The sequence below is a fragment of the Dasypus novemcinctus genome, chromosome 10 (genome assembly GCF_030445035.2).
Source record: "Dasypus novemcinctus isolate mDasNov1 chromosome 10, mDasNov1.1.hap2, whole genome shotgun sequence".
Classification (NCBI taxonomy): Eukaryota; Metazoa; Chordata; class Mammalia; order Cingulata; family Dasypodidae; genus Dasypus; species Dasypus novemcinctus.
The window spans coordinates 66,010,826-66,029,954 of record NC_080682.1 but is presented as its reverse complement, the minus strand read 5'-3'; the positions used below and the strand labels follow the sequence as shown (position 1 = coordinate 66,029,954).

General features: G+C 34.7%; 2 protein-coding genes across 10 annotated transcripts in view; one reads left to right on the top strand and one right to left on the bottom strand.

The window, feature by feature from the left end:
- Positions 1-19,129, top strand: part of ANO3 (anoctamin 3) — a 312,028-nt gene that overhangs the window by 222,773 nt on the left and 70,126 nt on the right. For all 7 annotated transcript variants that reach the window (XM_058305623.1, XM_058305627.1, XM_058305625.1 and 4 more), the window contains one exon: positions 1,431-1,491. In XM_058305623.1, coding sequence (XP_058161606.1) covers positions 1,431-1,491 — 61 coding nt within the window. The remainder of the gene's footprint in view (positions 1-1,430; positions 1,492-19,129) is intronic.
- On the bottom strand, positions 769-13,937 carry MUC15 (mucin 15, cell surface associated). 3 transcript variants are annotated; one of them, XM_071218145.1, is made up of 4 exons: positions 13,778-13,936; positions 6,841-7,578; positions 4,886-5,035; positions 769-2,423 (listed from the first exon to the last, which is right to left on the bottom strand). In XM_071218145.1, the coding sequence occupies exons 2-4, from the start codon at positions 7,538-7,540 to the stop codon at positions 2,377-2,379; spliced, it is 897 nt and encodes a 298-aa protein (XP_071074246.1). In that variant the 5' UTR covers positions 7,541-7,578; positions 13,778-13,936; the 3' UTR covers positions 769-2,376. The 3 variants fall into 3 exon arrangements, with proteins under 3 accessions (XP_071074246.1, XP_004454332.1, XP_071074245.1); XM_004454275.4 differs by having other exon boundaries at positions 769-2,665; positions 13,778-13,934; XM_071218144.1 differs by lacking the exon at positions 769-2,423 and adding an exon at positions 3,726-3,840 and having other exon boundaries at positions 13,778-13,937.

Genomic DNA, 19,129 nt, shown 5'->3' with positions numbered 1-19,129 from the left:
ACATTCTAAAAGTATGGCTGTTTCTAGAGCAGGGGAGTCATTATTTCTTGGTGACCTTTAAGTTCTCTGCATAAAGTGTCTGTTCTAACATTCTAAGAGGCTATTTCCTGCTCTAGATTTGTTTAGAAAAGAAAACAGACAACTGTTCAGTTGCTTGGCAGCCTCAGGTGTCTCTGTGGGATGCTTTTGGAAACAAAAATGCTGGATTACCACAGTGTGTGATTTTATGAGCTCTGTAGGAGAATTTATTTATGATCCTTTTCCCTCCTGTACATAATGTATACTGATAATTGTTCTGAAAATCAATTTTTACAATGTTTTTAGAATTCCCAAGCCTTAACAGATTCATAGAATTTTAGAGCAATGTAGGTTATCTTGACAAGCTTCCAAAACAAGCACATCTTTTTACGTTGATATTTTCAATAATGTTGCATTATAGAAATGCATATTCTATGGCTATCTGTTTTGCATATTGTTTTACAGCATGTTTCAGGTGTTACAATTAAAATATACCTTAGTGCTGTGCTTCAACTCCCATTGAGCAACCTCTAGATTTTAGACTGAGCAAGAAAGATTCTTTCCTCTTTCCACTTCCTTTTGATGTTTCTAGCCCATATAATTGGCCTCTCCCTCCTGTGAGTACAGAGACTCTATTTTTCTCTACACTTTCTATGGTGTTTATATGACTGCCAAGCATCTATTGTTTTAATTTCCTTTACTAACATCTAAATATATTGCAAGCATTATGCAAATGAAGAGAAACAAAAGTAAATTTAAATGAGAGTTTATTAAAATCAAACAATATTGTATAACTGTGCATTTTTTATCAAACTTCAAGTAATTTCTGATTCAAATACACCTGTTCTATATCCCAAATGTTCAGAAATTTATTAAACCTCCTAAAACAACTTAACATGGGATTAATATCCTCTTGTAGTCACTACTGCACCCCTGATACATTCTAAAAAATACGTGAGAGTAGAGAGAACATATTAATACCTTTCCATTGAAGTGCTGCTGATTGGCAAAAGCCTTCATTTTGAAACTTTCCACTCCTGAAAGTTTTGCTAACAGATAGGGCAACTAGGTACACTTCTCCGACAAAGCTAACCACATACTGCCAGATATATACTTTGACTATTTCTGGCTCACAAATACTTGCAAATGGTGCCAGAATGTCTTGTGAGCAGAACTGGGAATGGAGTACAAAGGAAACCAAGAAAAGAGGAAACAGACTGTTTTTTCACTTCTTTCCATGAGAAAAATAACATAAAATGGTTTCAAAACTCACAAAAGGATCTCATCATCCTATATTTACAAACCATAAAATGATTCCATTGAGAAAAAAACTCATAGTACCTCAATATAAACAGTAATCACTGGGTTAGTATAATCAATAATGTGACTAAAACTTTTGTTTGTTTTCCAAGGTGACATATTTGTTTGATAATGGAGGGACAGTCTTCTTTGCTATTTTTATGGCAATATGGGGTAAGTATGTTCTTTCATAACTTATTTTCTACCTGTCATTTTCTGCAGTATGTCTACAATACTGCTAGATTACAGTATTTCTACACACACACACACACACATAAACATACAGAATCTATTCCATATACAATAAAACAATAATGTCAAACAGATATTAATTCTTCTTGCTGTCTAACAACTTAAAAACGTATAAATTATGTACACGTATATTCTTTGGCTAATTTTTAAATTATATTTCTCATTGAGTTTTTAAGGCACCAAACTAGCCTAAAGTGTATTCATCCAGGTTGGAATTCTCCAACCCTTAAAACCTTTTAGAGAAGTTCTTGCTTCCCTGGTTAGGTTCAGCTTTCCTACCAGGACCCTGCTGAATACAAAGTCATTGTCAACCTGACTACTCAAAGGGCTGACCATGTATGTGTTAAGGCAGAAAAGCAAAATGTACTAGAATATGTCTCTCCATTCCTATTACTTTAATTTCCCAGGAATGGGATCTCTGTGCCATGTCTTTCATCTAGCTTCAAGCCCAAAATAAAAGAATCTCCCTTCCAAATTTTCCTTCAAGGGAATACCAGCCTTGAAGTACAGCTCTATAATTGCAAGGGGAGTAATGACTAGTCAACTGTTGGTTTCTGTCCAGAGGTGGGAGAAATAAAAATGCAGTTTGGGTTCTCTGTTGCTATTGAAGCAATTTTATTATTAAGTTACCAGGCAGGGCTGTCTTCCAAACACATTCCAAACACATCTCCTACTAAGGAAAAAGTAGACCAAAATCTAAGTTAAGGTTACTTTATAAGATACTTCAACACAGCCAAAAATTGTAAGAAAGAAGAGCTTTTGGATGATTTATCCTCCTTTTGTGCTTCTGCTGTGAGTCTTGTGCTTTTACAGTTCTTCCTGGCACAATCCACATGACTGTGACCTTGCATCATCTGTTAGAAGATGGGTTTGTGAGAAGGCCAGGATGTAAGTGAACGCTTGTCATTTGAAGTCATTTTTTTTTCCCTATAGTCTTATACTGGGGTATGAAGTGGAGGTATGTCATCCATTGGAATGCCATCACATGCATTTTCTCGGCCTTCTGGCATAGATAAATCAATCACAGAAGGGTTGTAGTAACTAGAATTCCCAAAACTCACATCATAAGGTTCTGGTACATTATCTAATCGCAGAACTAAAAAAAAAACAACAACAAAAAGGAAATTGTTTTATAGTGACAATATAGAAGATGTATACTCAGGTATCTTTCAGAATCTAAGAATTGTTCTAAATGTTTAAGTGGATATATACGCCTTTTGTGTAGGCTTTTTCAGGTATTAGTTTTGAATTTTTAAATGAAATCTTTTTCAAATCACATCTCTTTCTGAGACTAAGAGAACAGTTTTATTTCAAAATTTCATTGCTGGTGGACCAAACATAAAGAACCTAAGGGGAAGTCTAAGATCATGTATATTACAGAAGGAAAGATAAAAACTATAGCATGGGACTGAATAAGATAGTAAAACCTTGCGTAAAACACGAATATGAGTGATATTGCATATATAAGACTGTTTTTACAAAATATAAATACAAATATACTAGAGAGAAGGAAACAGAATAGCAGCTATGTTATGGCAGGGGAAGCATAGAGAGATTGAGAGGTGATGAGTTTTGTTTGTGTTTGTTTATTATTATTATTATAATAATGAAAGTGGTCTAAGAATGATTGAAGTGATGGATGCACAAATATATGACTACACTGAATACCACTGATTTTACACTTTGGATGGATTTATGCTTTATTAATATGTATCAATAAAATTGATTTGTTTAAAAAAAACCTAAGGAAGAAATCACAGCAAAAATACATCAATACTATATGAATGAAGTAGCATGGGCATGTGACTTATTGACTTTTGAATCTTGCAATTTCAGAGCCTTGTCAACATATTTAGAATCTTTAAATCCTGATGTGAAAGTCAGGAGCATTAATTTTAATATTTGTCATTATTATATCAAGTATTTCAACATCTTTTCTGGTTAGCTGTTGAAACTAGAAATGGAAGAGAATTATTTGTGAAAGCTTGTATTTCCATCTGATAAATGCAATTTGTCATGTACTTTTGATTTTCTGGTTGATGATATAGGAGTTTTTTTTTTCCTTTTTCAAAATATAGTCAAGTCATTTATGAAGTTGAATTTATTTTCAAAGGGAAATACTCATGCACTAGGCATCTTTATGACTGTTTCCATCATTTAATTCTTCAATTAGTTGTCTCCATATACTTGCTTACCTACTCCTTATGTCACTTTTTTTCAAATTGGGCTCCAAGAAGCCTTTGGGATTTGGGAAAGGTGTTTCAATGCCATCTTGAAAAGGTAAAACAGTGATGGGATTGAGTTATTCTTTTATGCCTCAATTATAACAGTTTACTTTGTATCTTTTCAATACACAGATTTTGCATAAGATTACAGGTGGGGATGAGATTATGAGGTTAAAAAACAGTTTGTAATCCAATTTTGTTAGAAATCCTATCCTTTAATTTTCTTTTATATGGACTTAGTAGAAACGCATAAGGAGAATTCAGTTTAATTTACAATTAATCAACTTGGCTCAGAAAATGAGTAGTATGTCAAACATTATCTAAATTTATCAAAAATCAATGACTGTATCCATAGCATCCAAGAGGGATATTTATTGTTACGGTGCCAAGAGTCCATTTTGAAAACCAAACTATCAATATATTTTTTCCTAAAGGAAAGAGTCAAGCATATTAAATTATTTCATTTCTGTTCTAATTAATATTATAGCATTTAAAGATCCAACTAACTGAATTATTCAGAGCTGATACATTTCTCATTCATAGATATTATGGTTGGCTTCTCCCATCCCATGAGAGAAAAATTCCTGAATTAAGGGATATTGTGATACATACTCAAATATGCAACTCATTAGAGATTCTGTTTTAGATACTTATTAAGATGTTTAAGGAAAAGCTATAGTATCTATGTAAACTTTAGAAGCCCTCCAAATTAAAATAAATCTCTGTTCAAACAACTGCTACTAAGAGATCAAAAAATGGAAAAGAATGGGTGCGGTGAATTGCTGACAAAACTGACCACTTCTTAATAGCATACCATTATCTTCTATATTTATAGATATGTTATAGTTTCTGGGATTATTCTTTAAAACCAATTTTAATGCAATGAACAAAAGTTTGAAATGATTTTTAGAATTCACTCACTGGTTCATAATTATTTTGGATATGTTGTTTGATAAACAGAGAGTGCATCAGAATAAATCTTTTATCTATTTCTGTTATATGAATCGCTGTATTCGCAATGAAGCGAACATTCACATCTTCATTTGATTAAAATAGCTGTGTGCAGGTCAAGTTCAGAATGTTGTTTTTACCTGGTTCATTTCTTTCATCATACAGTCGCTGATGGGAAAATGAATCTGTTTTTCTTCTCCTGCACAACAAGTAGCCAACAAGACTAAGCAATGAAGCACCTAGAATAGCACCTAAAATGGCCCCGAATAATACTCCTGTATTTCTATCCTCTAGAGAAGAAAAAAAAAGCAAAATTAATTTCATATAAGAAATAGAAAATTATTCAAAGAACAGACATATATACATGTAGACATTTGTTATATCAAAGAATATTTAACAATGTTTTAAAAAAGTAAATAACAGGTAACTTTGTGTGTATGTTCTGTTTATGTTGGTAAAATATACTTTCTAATAAAATGATAATCCTGATTTATAATTTCCTTGAAATACTCCTAAGTCTTAGTTTATAATGTTTCTCCTTAATAGCATCAATAATACTGAAATGACACATATGTACTCTATTTTGAAAGCTATATTAAGGTTTTCATCAATTCTAAGTCTCTAATCATCTTAAAGATGAAATGAATTTTGAGCTTGTTCCTATAAATAACTCAAGAGTAAAAAACTAATCAGAGTAACTAGGTAATAGAAAAAGAGTCCAAAATAGTATCTAATAGAATTAGGTTCATTGTTCAACTTTTTGTGACCCCAATATCCAAAGATTTTGTGTTTTACTTTTTTATTTTTATTATTTTTTTTTGCATTTTTGAGAAGCTTATTATTAAAGAAATAGTCTTCATAAAGTCTCTGTATATGACTGCCCAATTCTAAAACATTTTAACCTTCACATTGAAGAACAGTAAAATTTTTACTAATATAACAAAAGAAACACCATTAACTACATTTTCCTTAGGTAAGAGCAATAAAGAGTAAGTACTCATTATTCTCAATCTGTATATCAAGTTTAGAAAAACAATGAGAGAATATTTTTAAACATCTCTAATAAAATATGGGGGTATTATAAATGAAAGGATTGTTGAAATTATAACTAAAATGAATATATATACATCCTCAATAAACTGGTTGTGAGCTCTAATAAAGCCTAGCTTTCAGCATTTAAATTTTTCTCTGTTCACTGGTAGCACCTTTCCCATAGACATTTGTATATGTGATTTGGATTTTACATTAAAATAGTTTGTAAGAAAATTTCATTGGATGTCAGTGAGTTCATGGAAAGAGAACAGTATTCATTAAAGAACATTTCAGTAAAACAAAAACATGCTTAGTCCTTAAAAGATAATCTAGCTTGATGAATGAAATATTAAATTTTACAGATCTTTTCTATTTTATGTTTTCAGGCTTAACATGTAGGTCCTAAATAAGACCCCATAAATGCCCACATAATACTATTTTCTTGTACTATTCACAGCAAATTTACATTCTTATACCTGTTCATTATGTATTCAGTTTAAAATAAAGGAGTATTTCTTTCCATTGCATTTGTTTTAAAAGTTTTTATTATCAGTGTTGTTCTACTATTTTACTGCCCTGTGTTGCTATGTGGTATCATATTATTTATAAAATTGTTCCTTTGTTTAAATTTTCAAAACTTAAATATATGTTTTTAAAGTTCAGTATTATAATAATCATAAAAGCATGTGACATGCCAGTCTTTCTAAAATTCAGTGAAAATTTTTACCCAATATCTCAAAATTACACTACTGCTTTGGTTTCCAGCTCTCTTTTTCTTCCTACAGCCTAACCTACTTTGAATTTTGTCCTACTGTCTTCCCACACATTCCAATACTGCAATGACTGTTATATGTTCACTTAAGCCCTGAAACTCCTTTACTATATCCAGAGTGTTTGGAGGCTCCCCAAAAGTCAGAACTAACATACTATTACATTTTCCTTTTTTAAATTTTTTTGTTTGTTGTTTTTTTATTTAGAGTAGCACATTTATTAGACTTATCTGTGTGACTTACTTGGAGGTACAATTTCACACAAAAGGAAAGTTGGATCCATTTATATTTACCTTCTTGGGAATCTGGTGTATTTGGAAAGAGTTTTGAATTATTGGTGAATTTTAGGGTGGGCTGTGGAGTTGTTTCTTTGTAGGGGGTAAATCCAGCCAAGTTACCGCTGGTTGTGGTAAGCCATCGAGTTGGTTTTGTTACCAGTGGGGTCACAGACGTGGTGGTTGGTGCTGTAGACGAGTTGCTAACTATGATGGAATTGTTGTCAGAAGCACTTTCCATGATATCTTTGGGCAAAGTATTCAAAGACCAAGTGAACTCTTCTGAAGGCTTAGCAGATACAGCTTTGGGAGGTGCTGAGACTGGAGAAGGCTTTTCATCTGCAAGAGATGAATTCTGAGGCAACTTAGAAACAAAGCTATGGACCAAGTGAGGGTTTGTGAAAAACGTGGTTGTGGTACTTGGATTCTCAGAAGAGCTGTCTATTGAGAAAGCACTGGGGGAATTTGCTGTTCCACGGGTTTTGTTTATTATATCCAAGAAAGAGGAATTACTTGCCTGTGGCCTAGGGATTTCCCTATTTTCTTTATCTGAGTCTAATTTTGCTTCATTTTCCACAGAAGCAGTTCCATTTTCCTTTTTTAAGCCTTCTGCAATACGTTGTCTTGTGTTTATGTCTGGACTTTGTTTTCCATGGACTCCAAAGACTATTGAGCTCAACAAAATTGAAATCAACAGAATTTTGACTGATGTCAACATTGTAGCCTTCTTTGAGTATTGGTGTTACTAAGGAGGCTCTGAAAGAAAATAACAGTTTAAATTAGTAAAAGAAGTTTTCTATCTTCATTTCTTTTAATGGATTTGTATTTTTAAAGTGATAAAAATCTAGAGATGTAATGGAAGAGAGATGACAATATTCTCTTCCAAACACTTATGTTTGTTTTTGGATTATGTATTAAAACTATAGTCACTAAGTTCTATTTTCCATATAATATTCTTTTCTTCCTTCCTTCTAGAGAAATACTATGCAATACTATGCAAAAATATGGTCAAGCCAGATGCCACCATTTCAAATATCATTTAGCTTGGGACAAGTTAAAACATATTATTTTTTACTAGCTATAGTTATGCTAATTGTGTGTATATATGGGAGAGGAGAGAGGGGGGAAGGAGAGATTGAGGGAGAGTGAGTGATAATAGTGGGATATAGAACTGATTGGTTTCTTCAATCTATTCACAGAAATAAGCTTTATATAAAAATTTCATTTGGCATAATTATTTTTTAAAAACTTATGTTACTGATTAGATACTAATTGTATCAAGCCAGGAATTGCACTTAGTTTGAGCTAGTTGCATTTTAAGTTAACATCTCTTTATTTATTTATTTTCTGTAATACTTTTCATTCTATGATACCCTTCTTCTGATACAATCCCACATCAAGGAGAATTAGAGAGACTTTTAGATTTTAGGAGATTATTTTAATCTAACTCATTTTATAAATGAAGAATATGATTTGATGGGGAGTGTGGAAAAAATTCACTTAGCTGGGTAGAGGCAGATCTGGGGTTTAAAGCAACGGTATTTACTTCCAATCCAGGCACACCTTTCTGCTTCTTTAGCAGGAAAGTGACACAGGAATGAGATGGGGAAAAGCTTTTGTAATCAGGTATATATTAAAATCCTGGTATCTCTCACAAATGGTTTGTGAAAAATAATCATCATAATCAATTACTTTCTCATTGTTGTAATAATCATACTGATTTCATGGTGTTGCTTTGAAGACTAAGTGAAGTGATCCAGGAAAGGTAGAAGCACCCTGAACAATAGCTGATCTAGGGGAGCTGACGTAGCTCAAGTGGTTTTGTGCCTTCCCATGTAGAAGATCCTGGGTTCAGTCCCCAGTAACTCCTAAAAAAAAACAGCAGCAACAAAAACTAATCTAAAGTAAGCACTTAATAGACATTATTTCTGGAGTATATTGCCATTTACAAAGTTCACAACTATTATCTCACTTGATCCTCACAATGATGACTTAAGACAAAGAGTAGAGCTTGTTTTATCCCCCATTAGAGATGAAGAAACAGTCTCAGAGTGACATGCACCTTGCTCAAGTCATACAGCTAGTTCATTGAAGAGACAGCACTTAAAGCCAAGTTTATTGACTCCAACGTAACTAGATGCTAAATTAAAGTGATGTGCTTTTAATTGAATATATGTATATAACACACACACACTCAAGCAAATGAAGTCTAAGAACTGATTTCCTGTTTTTTTAATGGGACATTATTTTTCACTAAAATTCTGATGGAGCAAAGAGTAACTGCTATTATTTACATCCAGTATTACCTGCCATTTCTCAAGACCTTTCACTGAAACTATAACAAATAATTTTAGCCGTGTTCATACTGATTTTTCAGTAGGGTCTAAGGAGTCTGTAAGACTCCCTTTGATTATCTTTGAGTTTCAAGTGCTGCCGTCTTACTTAATGGTTTCTCACACATCACAGCAACTTTCATGTATCTATCTAGAGCATGATATAATATCATCCTTTAAAAGCTTTTAGTAAAAAGTCCCTCCCTGAGGATTCCTAAAGTTTTAGAAATGTTAAACATATTAAATTAACATTTCACATGCCCTATGATTATCACTCAATAAAAGTATTCTTAAAAACAAAGACAAGCAGACATATAAAAACGTTTATAGCAGCATTATTCATAAGAATCTCCAATATAAATGTCCATCAGTAGCAGACTGGATATAAATAATGGAATAGTCATACAATGAAAATTAGCAAACTGCAGCTACATGCAACACAGTGTAGAGCTTAGAAAGCCAGTGACTTGTGATTTCATAAATATAAAATTCAACAACAGTCCAAAATAATGTCAGAAGTCAGGGAAATGGTTATCTATGGAAAGTAAGAAGATTGACTGGGAGAGGGCATGGAAGGGGCTCCTGGGATGCTGGTGAATGTTCTGTTATTTGAACTGGTAGTGATTATAAGGGTGTTTGTTTTGTGATAATTCTGTTTATTTATATTTATGCACCTTTCTGTGATAAACAAGAAAATTGGGTTTAAGTCCTAAAATTTGGTAATGTAATTGGCAAATATATAATCCTCATGCATTATTATATCAGATGCTTTATACATTTTCCTCATTCAATTCTTACCAAAAGCAACAAAAAAACAAACAATAAGGAAGGAATTAGCAATCCCATTTTACACATGATTAAAATGGTGCATAAAAATGTAAATAACTTGCTCAAGGTCACACAGCTAATAACTGAGAGATAGGGTTAGGATCAAACTTTGCTTGTGTGTCTAAGTTAAAACTAGTATTTATTTATCTATGTAACAGAAGTTGCAAAGGAAAATATAATTTGGTACTCAGCTGCTTTTTAGAACTTCTTCCCACCATCTTTTCCCCCTCCTCCAAATTTTACAGTTTTAATTCGAGCAATTTACATTCCCATTCTTTAAACACTGAAAAAATAGGGCCTTCTATAATACCTTTAGTACCTCTCAAAAACACTATATACAATTTTATCCACATTTAAGGAATTTCCTACGACTATCTCTATGGTTTCTAGAGGGAAACCTTTACCATGTTGTTAACAGATTAACAAAACCTGAGTGATTATTCCCAGGACAAATAATTTACTATCACGCCTTCAAAACTGAAGCCTCATTTACTCATATACAATGTAGTTCAGTAACTTTTAAAAACATTTACATGCACCTTTTCAGAAACATCTTTCTCCCATAAACTATGTCAAGTTCATATATTATACCCTTTATTTATTATATTCTGCCAGTCATCCAATTAGTTTATGAATTACCCTCTTAACATTATTATGCAGTTTAATTTGCTTGCCCTAAACCTAGGCATTCTGGTTATTTTCTCTTCCTAATAAAGTGGTTCCCAGAAAGGGAAAACAAGTTCCTTAGCAGTTCTTCTAGTTTTCTTACAGTGTTGTTTGAGTAACATGGCATTCAGCTTTTGCTCCTTTCCAAAAAGGAGAATCCTCATATCATGAGTCAACAAAGTGAGTTTCGCTGCTCTTGTTTCACTTTGCCTGTAACCACCAAGGGCATCTTTCTTCCCTTCTCTCCAGCTTTCCATGGTGACTTGAAAAGCCAGGGCATCACCACTGCAAGCCAGCCAAGCATTCTGTTATTGCCTATAATTTATCTCTGGGAGAAGGAAAGAAAGGGAAGACAGGAAGAGGAAGGGAGAAAGGTTGGTGGGCAATACAGTTTACAGTTTATTCAGAAATTGATGCAGTTGTAGGTAGGGCTTTTGTGAGTATTGATTTGTTCTTGTCCTGGCATTACACTGGGGTACAGCTTTGCTTCCATGTCCTGCCTTCAGAAAGAACCAGGTTACTCCTCTTGCTATGTCCTTCTCATCTTAGAAGGGATAAAAAAAATTAAAAGAAAAAAAAAACAGAAAGAAAAACAGCCAGAAATTGCAACCACCAGCTATTAAAGTTCCCGGCCACGGACTTCTGTTGGAGTAAGGAACCAGGAGATTTTGGTTAAGTTTTACGCATGTGTAAGCAGCTAAGGTTGATGGAGGTGGTTTCTAATTCAGATATTTAAACTACATTATATACTCCTTACATTAAGCTGAAGTTATGCTGGATCTTGGTTGGCTTGCTTGTGTGTGCCCAAGTTCATCTGTCACTCAGGTACACTGAAGGGGCAGGCATACGATGGGAAGACAGAAAGGGAAATTGTAGGTGGACAGAAAATCAAAAGAGCCAGGTAACTTCTCTTCCTGTTCTCTGCTTCCTCTTGCCTCTGGGTGGAAGTTTCTAAGAGAAATTTTGAGAGTGTAACAGAAGAATAGAGTGCCCAAATGGCAGGCTAAGATCATTGCTAACTTGAAAAATTTCTGAGAATAGAAATAAAATAAAGGCAACAGAAAAAGAGGATTTTCAAGCCACTTTGTGATACCTTAATTACACATCCTAAACCCTCCTGTATATATGGAAATGTTTTTATTGCTTCTAGTATTTAATAGAGTTAAAAATTATCCATTCACAGTGAGTTTCATTGTTTTTTAAACTCCTCCCCTTCTTTGGTATTGGCACTGAAAAGTGGTTTCATATTACTACCTTTGTATAGTGGTGAGTTAAAAAACAAAGCTAAACAAAACAAAATCAAGCAGAAAAACACATTAGATAAAATAAAATAATAAAATAAAAAATTTTAAAAATGGAAAGGTGTCATCAAAGCAAGATTTTTCTAGGGAAAAAATGTAATAAACCAATTCACTTGCAGGAGTTAAAAAAAAAAGAAAAAGAAAAACCGTATTAGTACAGCAAACATACACTAGCTCTGCATAACTTCACTTCCCCTTAAATGCACAGTCATTTTTCTGCCCAACTCCACTCTTATAACTGAGTCATACCCATTTTATAGCAAGCTCTTAAAAATAAGAAGGTACCCTTGTTTATGCTGAATAATAAACCCCTGCAAGGGAGGAGAAATGCTGGTCATTCTGAACTCAATCAAAGTCAGATATTTCATATGAAAACATCAGTGCAGGGATACTAAGGGCATAATATTTTTAAAGTATCTCTATAATGGAATCACTGGAGTATGCATTGTACTCTTTTCCTCCTGTGTGCTTTTTGATAATTTCTTGTTAAAAATCTGTGACTGCAAATAAAGGCAGATGGGTTTTGTTGGTCTTTAGCACAGGAAACTCAGACTGACAAGGAGCCAATATCCCAGGCAGAACTTGAATGTTATTCTTTGTAACTTTTCCACACTTGGACAATATTGTGCTTTCCCAAAACTAAAGTACCAAAGTAGCTGAAACATAGGAAATTATGCTTCTAGAAATGACTCTTTCATTACAGGGTTTTGTGAGACAACTAACCAGAAGTAGGGTTATACTATAGGACCCTAGGCCTAACATTTTAATTTTATTGAGTTAAAAAGAAAATTTTTTTTTAAATTTTAAAAGACAAGACATGATTTTCCTACAGGAAAGTTTATTGAAAACTTGTGAACATCATTTCAATTAAAAGACTTGGCTATGCAGATAAGCATACATATTAAACCCGGGAAAAATATGTAGAATGCCATACTCCCTAACTTGGGAGTACTCAGTCATATGTTCCTATACTCAACTAAGTAGATGGATGAGTGTCAATCAGTGTATACTGAACGCAAATTCCTGAGCATGGAGTTTTCAGCCTTCCAATACATTTTACTCTCTGAGGGAACTGCCTCTATGGAACAAACACTTTAGAGAGTGGGTAAATAGAAAACCAAAAACTTGAGTAAAAGAAGCCTTACTTAGCCACAGACTCAAAATAATTTTAAACATTAATTACATCTTCTTCCCATGGGATTTATTCAGTGGTGACTGACTTAACGCTTTAAATTTTAATGAGTGCTAGACATATGCACATACCACAATTCTATATACAACTTTTTGCCAATTTTTTAAATTAAGAAAATCATTGAAAAATATAGAGCTTGTAATTTACTAGATTGTAAGCCTAGTTTTCGAAAGCTATCATATTTTAATACTGAAAGCAAACACCTTTAAATACAAATGAATAATTTTAAACTTAAATATTCACATAATTTATATTCATCGCACTATTTCCACTTAGCGAAACCTTCACTAAGATCCCACTTAAAGCATTAATCTATCTCATAGTCACGTACATCCTAAGTAAGATTTTAATTTACTCTTCATCTGGTTTCAGCTGAGCTGCAAATTTGGCAGTAATTCTTAAAGTTAACTCAATTAACAGTGGAAATGCTCATTTGGAAGGATAATTACTTCATGAAACTACCTGGCTTTACAAGGGTCTCCCTAGCTACTTGCCGGACTGTTCTGTCAAAATTGAGGTAATGTTGATTCTCATTGCTAAATGAGAAAATGAGAGAGGTGGTGGGAAGACAGGGAAGAGAGAGGGAGGAAGGGAGAAAGAGAGAGATGGTCTTAATGAACCCAGCACACACTTACCTCAGGTCTAGATGTTTACAACCAGGAACTGAAATAGCACAGTGGTCCTGCCTGGAATGTGTCTGCTGTGCATTAGAGAAAACAGTTGGGTTAAGTGTGACAATGTCGTGCTGAGCAGTAGGATGCCAGAAAAACAAAATTAGGTGGGGCTGGCTGTATCGTGCTTGTGTAATAGAGCACCCAAGAACCTGACTGACCTGCTTCTCAGCTGTCAGCACTAAGATATCGCCTCATTGAGTCTAAAAAAAAAAAAAAAAAGCCCAACCCTCCATTTTTTTACAGGTTGGTCCTCTTGACATTTCTACAGCTATGGTAAAGCAAGGGATATCCGTTTATCCATTGCTTGCCTGCCTGTCTGAAGTAAAAATAAAAAACAAAGACTTTAATCACCTCCCGTGGTATATCAGGAATTTTTGACCCATCCCAAATTTCCCCTTTGCAGGTGAGGAACCAAAGTGAGTCATACCCTGCACCTGTTCTCCTAACATGTAAACAAAGCGTTCCTTTCCCATAGTAGGTTGCCCAGTTTGTGTACTTAAACCGAATGGGGAAAATGTAGTGGAGCTGGTAATAAGGGGCCTTGTCTGTCTGTGAGGCACTGAAATCAGTCTTCTAAAAAGTCACTTTTAACACAAAGGGAGTGGATTTATACTGGAATACCTGAGAAGGCTGCCAAGCATTTAATTAGACCTAGTCACCAAGGCCATGATCTTGCTGACTTTTAGGAGTCTGGGGCGTAACTGGGACCACGTGACCCTGAGTTGTCCTGGGTGCCTTCTGGATTAAGTTGTTCCCATCCTGTGGTCTCTTCGCATTTACTCTCAATTCAGAAGTTGGAGTGTTTCAGAAGTGGCCGCGTAACGCTTGATTAAATACTAGAGTTGAATAACAACCTGGCATGCTTTCCTTACTTCCTCCCACAGTTTATGAAAGGGAGAAGAGTGAAACTGCTCTTTCTGGGATTTTTTGCACATGGATATTTGGGGATTGGCGCCAGGTCCATTTGGCTGAGTTGCCTGGGGCTTATACTTGGTTTCTGTTTCACAAGGAGATATGTTTTCAATTGCTGAGAGAAACAGCGAAACTTTAGCTAAAGTCCAGAAGCTAGTAATCTGCAAACTGAATGCAAGGAATCTGCTCAGTTAATTATCCTGAGCAAAGAGCAGGGTTTTACTATAGTTTTAAATTTTCTGAAGCCCCATGGCCCCTTCCGAGTTTGATGAGAAATTAAACTAACCCATAAAAAATATTCACTTAAAGGATATTTAAGCTCTGTGGATGTTGGTATGAAGAGAAGCAAGTTAAATTTATTCAAGCATCTGGTTACTAAGTAGCAGCGTAATTGAATTCAATTGATTATTTTCAGAGTATCCAGTTACTAGAAAAAAAATCCAACTTAAAGAATATCTTATGTCTGTGTTTAGAGAATTGAACATGTCTTGGCAGTATTAGGTACACCATACCCCTAGGGATTTTCCTAAGTATGTGCATGCATATCATTATCCTTTTCTGACTTGACTACAGTAATTATGACCTATACCAAGCATGGAAATTACAAGGCATTTTAGCTGCAGTTCCCCACTTTTCACTTCCCTAAAAGCCAAAGCTAATCTCTTATGTTCCTCTTTTTTGAAGACTCTGCTGTGGCCTGAGAGTACTTTTCATTTTTTCCCTCCAGACAATTGTAACCAATTGATTAAAGCTGACCCTAGAGATAAACCCTATTCGACCTCTGGGCCACTAGCATATTTTAAAATAGAGTCATGAAATTAAGTCTATGCATAAATGTAATGCCTCAGTTGTTATATAGTTCACTTAGTTGTATTCAGAAACCTTTGTGAAGTCACCTGAGTTGAAGTTAAAAAGTAAGTTCAGGTCTTACAGTTCTCACTGAGGTAGAGTTTTCAGGTCTATACCATGTTCTAGTAAGACCAATTCCATTTCAAAACTTGCTTCTCCAGAGGAATTCGACAACAGGGACAATTGCCTGACAATTTCATGATCCAAACCTGCTGAGACGACACACATCAATGCTCATATAAATGTTTTTGTACTTACCTACTGTGGTGCCTTCCATCTGGTGCCCTTCAGTTGCTTTACACCCACCCATTAATTTAGTCTTAATTGTCTCTAATGGTTGGACCACTCACAAATGGAATTTCCAGAGCGTGTACACATTATTGTCACTGATGGGTCTGAAACAGAATTTGAATGTAGTCAGGCATAACTCAAACAAAATCAAAATATTGTTCTGAATCTAAAATGGGATCATATAGCACATCATGCTTGATGTGATATCGTAAACTCTACTTAGCAGAGGGCATTACCCTAGAAGTTTCTTAGGACCAAAATGGAGCTTTTAACTTCTCCATAGAGTTATAGTTAAAAGAAGGTAATTGTATTCAAACACTATATGACTTAAGAGGAAAATATAAACTTGTACATTGAATTACTACTAGAATTCTTGAAAATCATCCCATTCTTTTATCACAGCATATATAAAGAAATTAAATATTATCATCCAATAAGATTTTTTCAGTCATCAGTTTCCATTTTATTTATAAAGAATATCATTAAAGTACTCTTAAGTAATCTAATCATGATGCTATATATTATTAATCAAATATTTCTTTGTTGTTTAATATATCTATACCCCTATGGGGAGACAAAAGATGAATCTAATTTACATCTTGTTTTCAAACTCATAACCTACTATCAACAAATTTGATCTACGGAAAAAAATTCCTAAGTTCTATTCATGAAACTCTAAAAAGATCAATAGGCTCATGCCTACCCTCTCTGGGAATAAGTTGTTTTTAACTCTACAGGTATTCTATTTGTTTTATAAACTCTACATGAATCCTGATGGGCAACTAGTTTTGAGCACGGCTGGCATAATAACGTGTTTATGTGTGTGTTTATGTGTTTAAATGATCCAGTCCATCCTAAAGCAGAGGAAGGAATTATTTTTGTGGTATTTCATTCTCCTTGCCTCATATTTTCAGGATATCAAAGGATATAGAAGTAAACCTTGTTGACAGTTGATACTGCTGTTTTGTAAAAAAAAAAAGAAATGGGGGAAAGAAGAAAAGGAGGGAGGGAAAGTGGAAGAAAAGAAAGAGAAGGAAGGAGGGAGAGAGAGGGAGGAAGGGAGGAAGAGGAAGGGAGAGAAAAACATTTTTAAATGTCTGGCACAGAGTAAGAGTCAATAAATGCATGAATGTATGAATAAATAAGTAAATGAGTGAATAAATATATTTAACTTTAAAAATAAAAACACAAGTGAATACACTATGTATAAGACATCTGAGATACTACTTTGCTTGAACCTAGAATATTCTTCCCATTGTTGGCTTATTCAGATCTGCAATCTACATTTTACACCTAACTATTTCTTGGACTTCTCTATATGCCAGTATATAGAGATTTTTGAGCAATGTCCTTGACTATGTGAGACTGGATGGAAACCACAGAAGAGAATATGTACACATGCATAGGTATGTGGATTGAGGTGGTTTTGGTGGTAGTCTGCCTAATTAAAAATGGTGATATAGAAAGCAATATTGTCAACTGAGAGTGATGAAGATGGGCGAGTAGATGCTAAGTATTAAAGGAGAGAAGAGAAAGTATAATACAGTGTAGCATTAAGTCTTCATTCAAGGATAGTGTGATAGACTAATGATTCTCTTCAAAGATATTCACATCCTAGTCCCCAGAAACTGTGAGCATGATATGTTATCTGGCAAAGGGGAATTAGGATTGCAGAAAGAATTAAGGTTGCTAACCAGCTGACCTTAAAATATGCAGACTATTTTAGATAATCCAAGTGGGCCCAATGTAATCACAAGGGCCTTAATGATGGAGAAGGGCATCAGAAGAAGAGTCATTGTCAGAGTGATACAATATGAGAACAATTCAACATGTCATTGCTGGCTTTGAAGATGGAAGTGGGCCAAGTCAAGAAATGTAGAAAGCCTTTAGCAGTTGGAAAAGGTAAGGAAACAGATTCATTCCTAGAGCCTCTAGAAAGGAATGCAGCCCTGCTGATAACCTTGATTTTAGTCCAATGACACCCATATGAGACTTCTGACATCCAGAACTGTAAGATAATTTGCATTGTGTTTAACCACCGAGTTTGTGGTAATTTGTTACACCAGCAATGGAAATCTAGTACATGTAGTAATCATTAATTTTAAATAAGCATGACTGTGCTTATTTAAAATTTAAATTTTTTAAATTTTAAATTTTAAATTTAAATAATTTTAAATAAGCATGACTGTGATTTTCTCCAGTCATAGATGGAGTGTTGTTTAAACCATGGACATTTGACAGAGACAAAGACAAGAGAGTTAAGGATATATAAAAATGAGTGATTATAATGATTGACCACTAAGCTGCATAAAGAAGAGATTCATGACATGAGGGGAGTAAAGGACAGTGAAAATATGGTAGGATCAGTGGAATAAAAATGTAAATTAAAGGATTATTGGAATTGAAGTCCAGAGGGAGTGGATTGAAAGCATGGAAGTAATGACAAGATTATGGAAGGTTTGCAGTATTGGTCATGACCCATGAGAGTTCATGACCAAGTTATGAACCCATGAGAGTTCATGACTGAGGTAAAAGGAGTCATCTTTGAAGGAGAGAGATCAAGGAACCGAGAAGATTATGTGTGTACATTGTAATTTCCAAGAAAGATTTTAGGAGTCATGTTAATAAGAGTTAGTAAACCAAGAGTTAAAAACCTTCAGGAGAGAGAACCAGCAAGATGGTGGCAGAGTAAGGAGCTCCTAGAGTTAGTTCCTGCTACAGGGCAGTTAGTAAACACCCAGCGCTATCTGAAGGACCTGTTAGAGAGATCAGAAGAGCATTCTTCAACATTCTTGAAAGAATGGATGCACGAGACTGCTCATCTGGAGAGGAGATTAGTAAGTAGAGCTCTCCATGCCCAGGGGGCCGGAGCCCATCCTCCACTGGAGGCACAAGCCACCTCAGGAGATATTCTGTGGCTGGAATTGGAAGCTCCACTTCCCAAAAGCAGGGGAGGAAGAGACAGTTGGACACCAACTTCAGCTACTGATGAGTAAATTCAGCAGGCTAACATATAATCCTAAGAATAGCTGAAGTTTGAACCTGAACAAGAGGCCAATAGCCACCATCTAAACTCCATGCCTGGCAGGAGGGGAAGTGAAGCAGACTGAAAATCACAGTACTGGTAGGGACTGTTTTTTTTCCTATCCAGATCAGATTGCAGCCTATCATAAGCCCCAGCCCCACCTCTGGCAGGGAGGAAGCTGCAGGGATCTCTACCAGCCTCTCTGGGAAAATACAGGCCATGCCATGGAGGCCAGT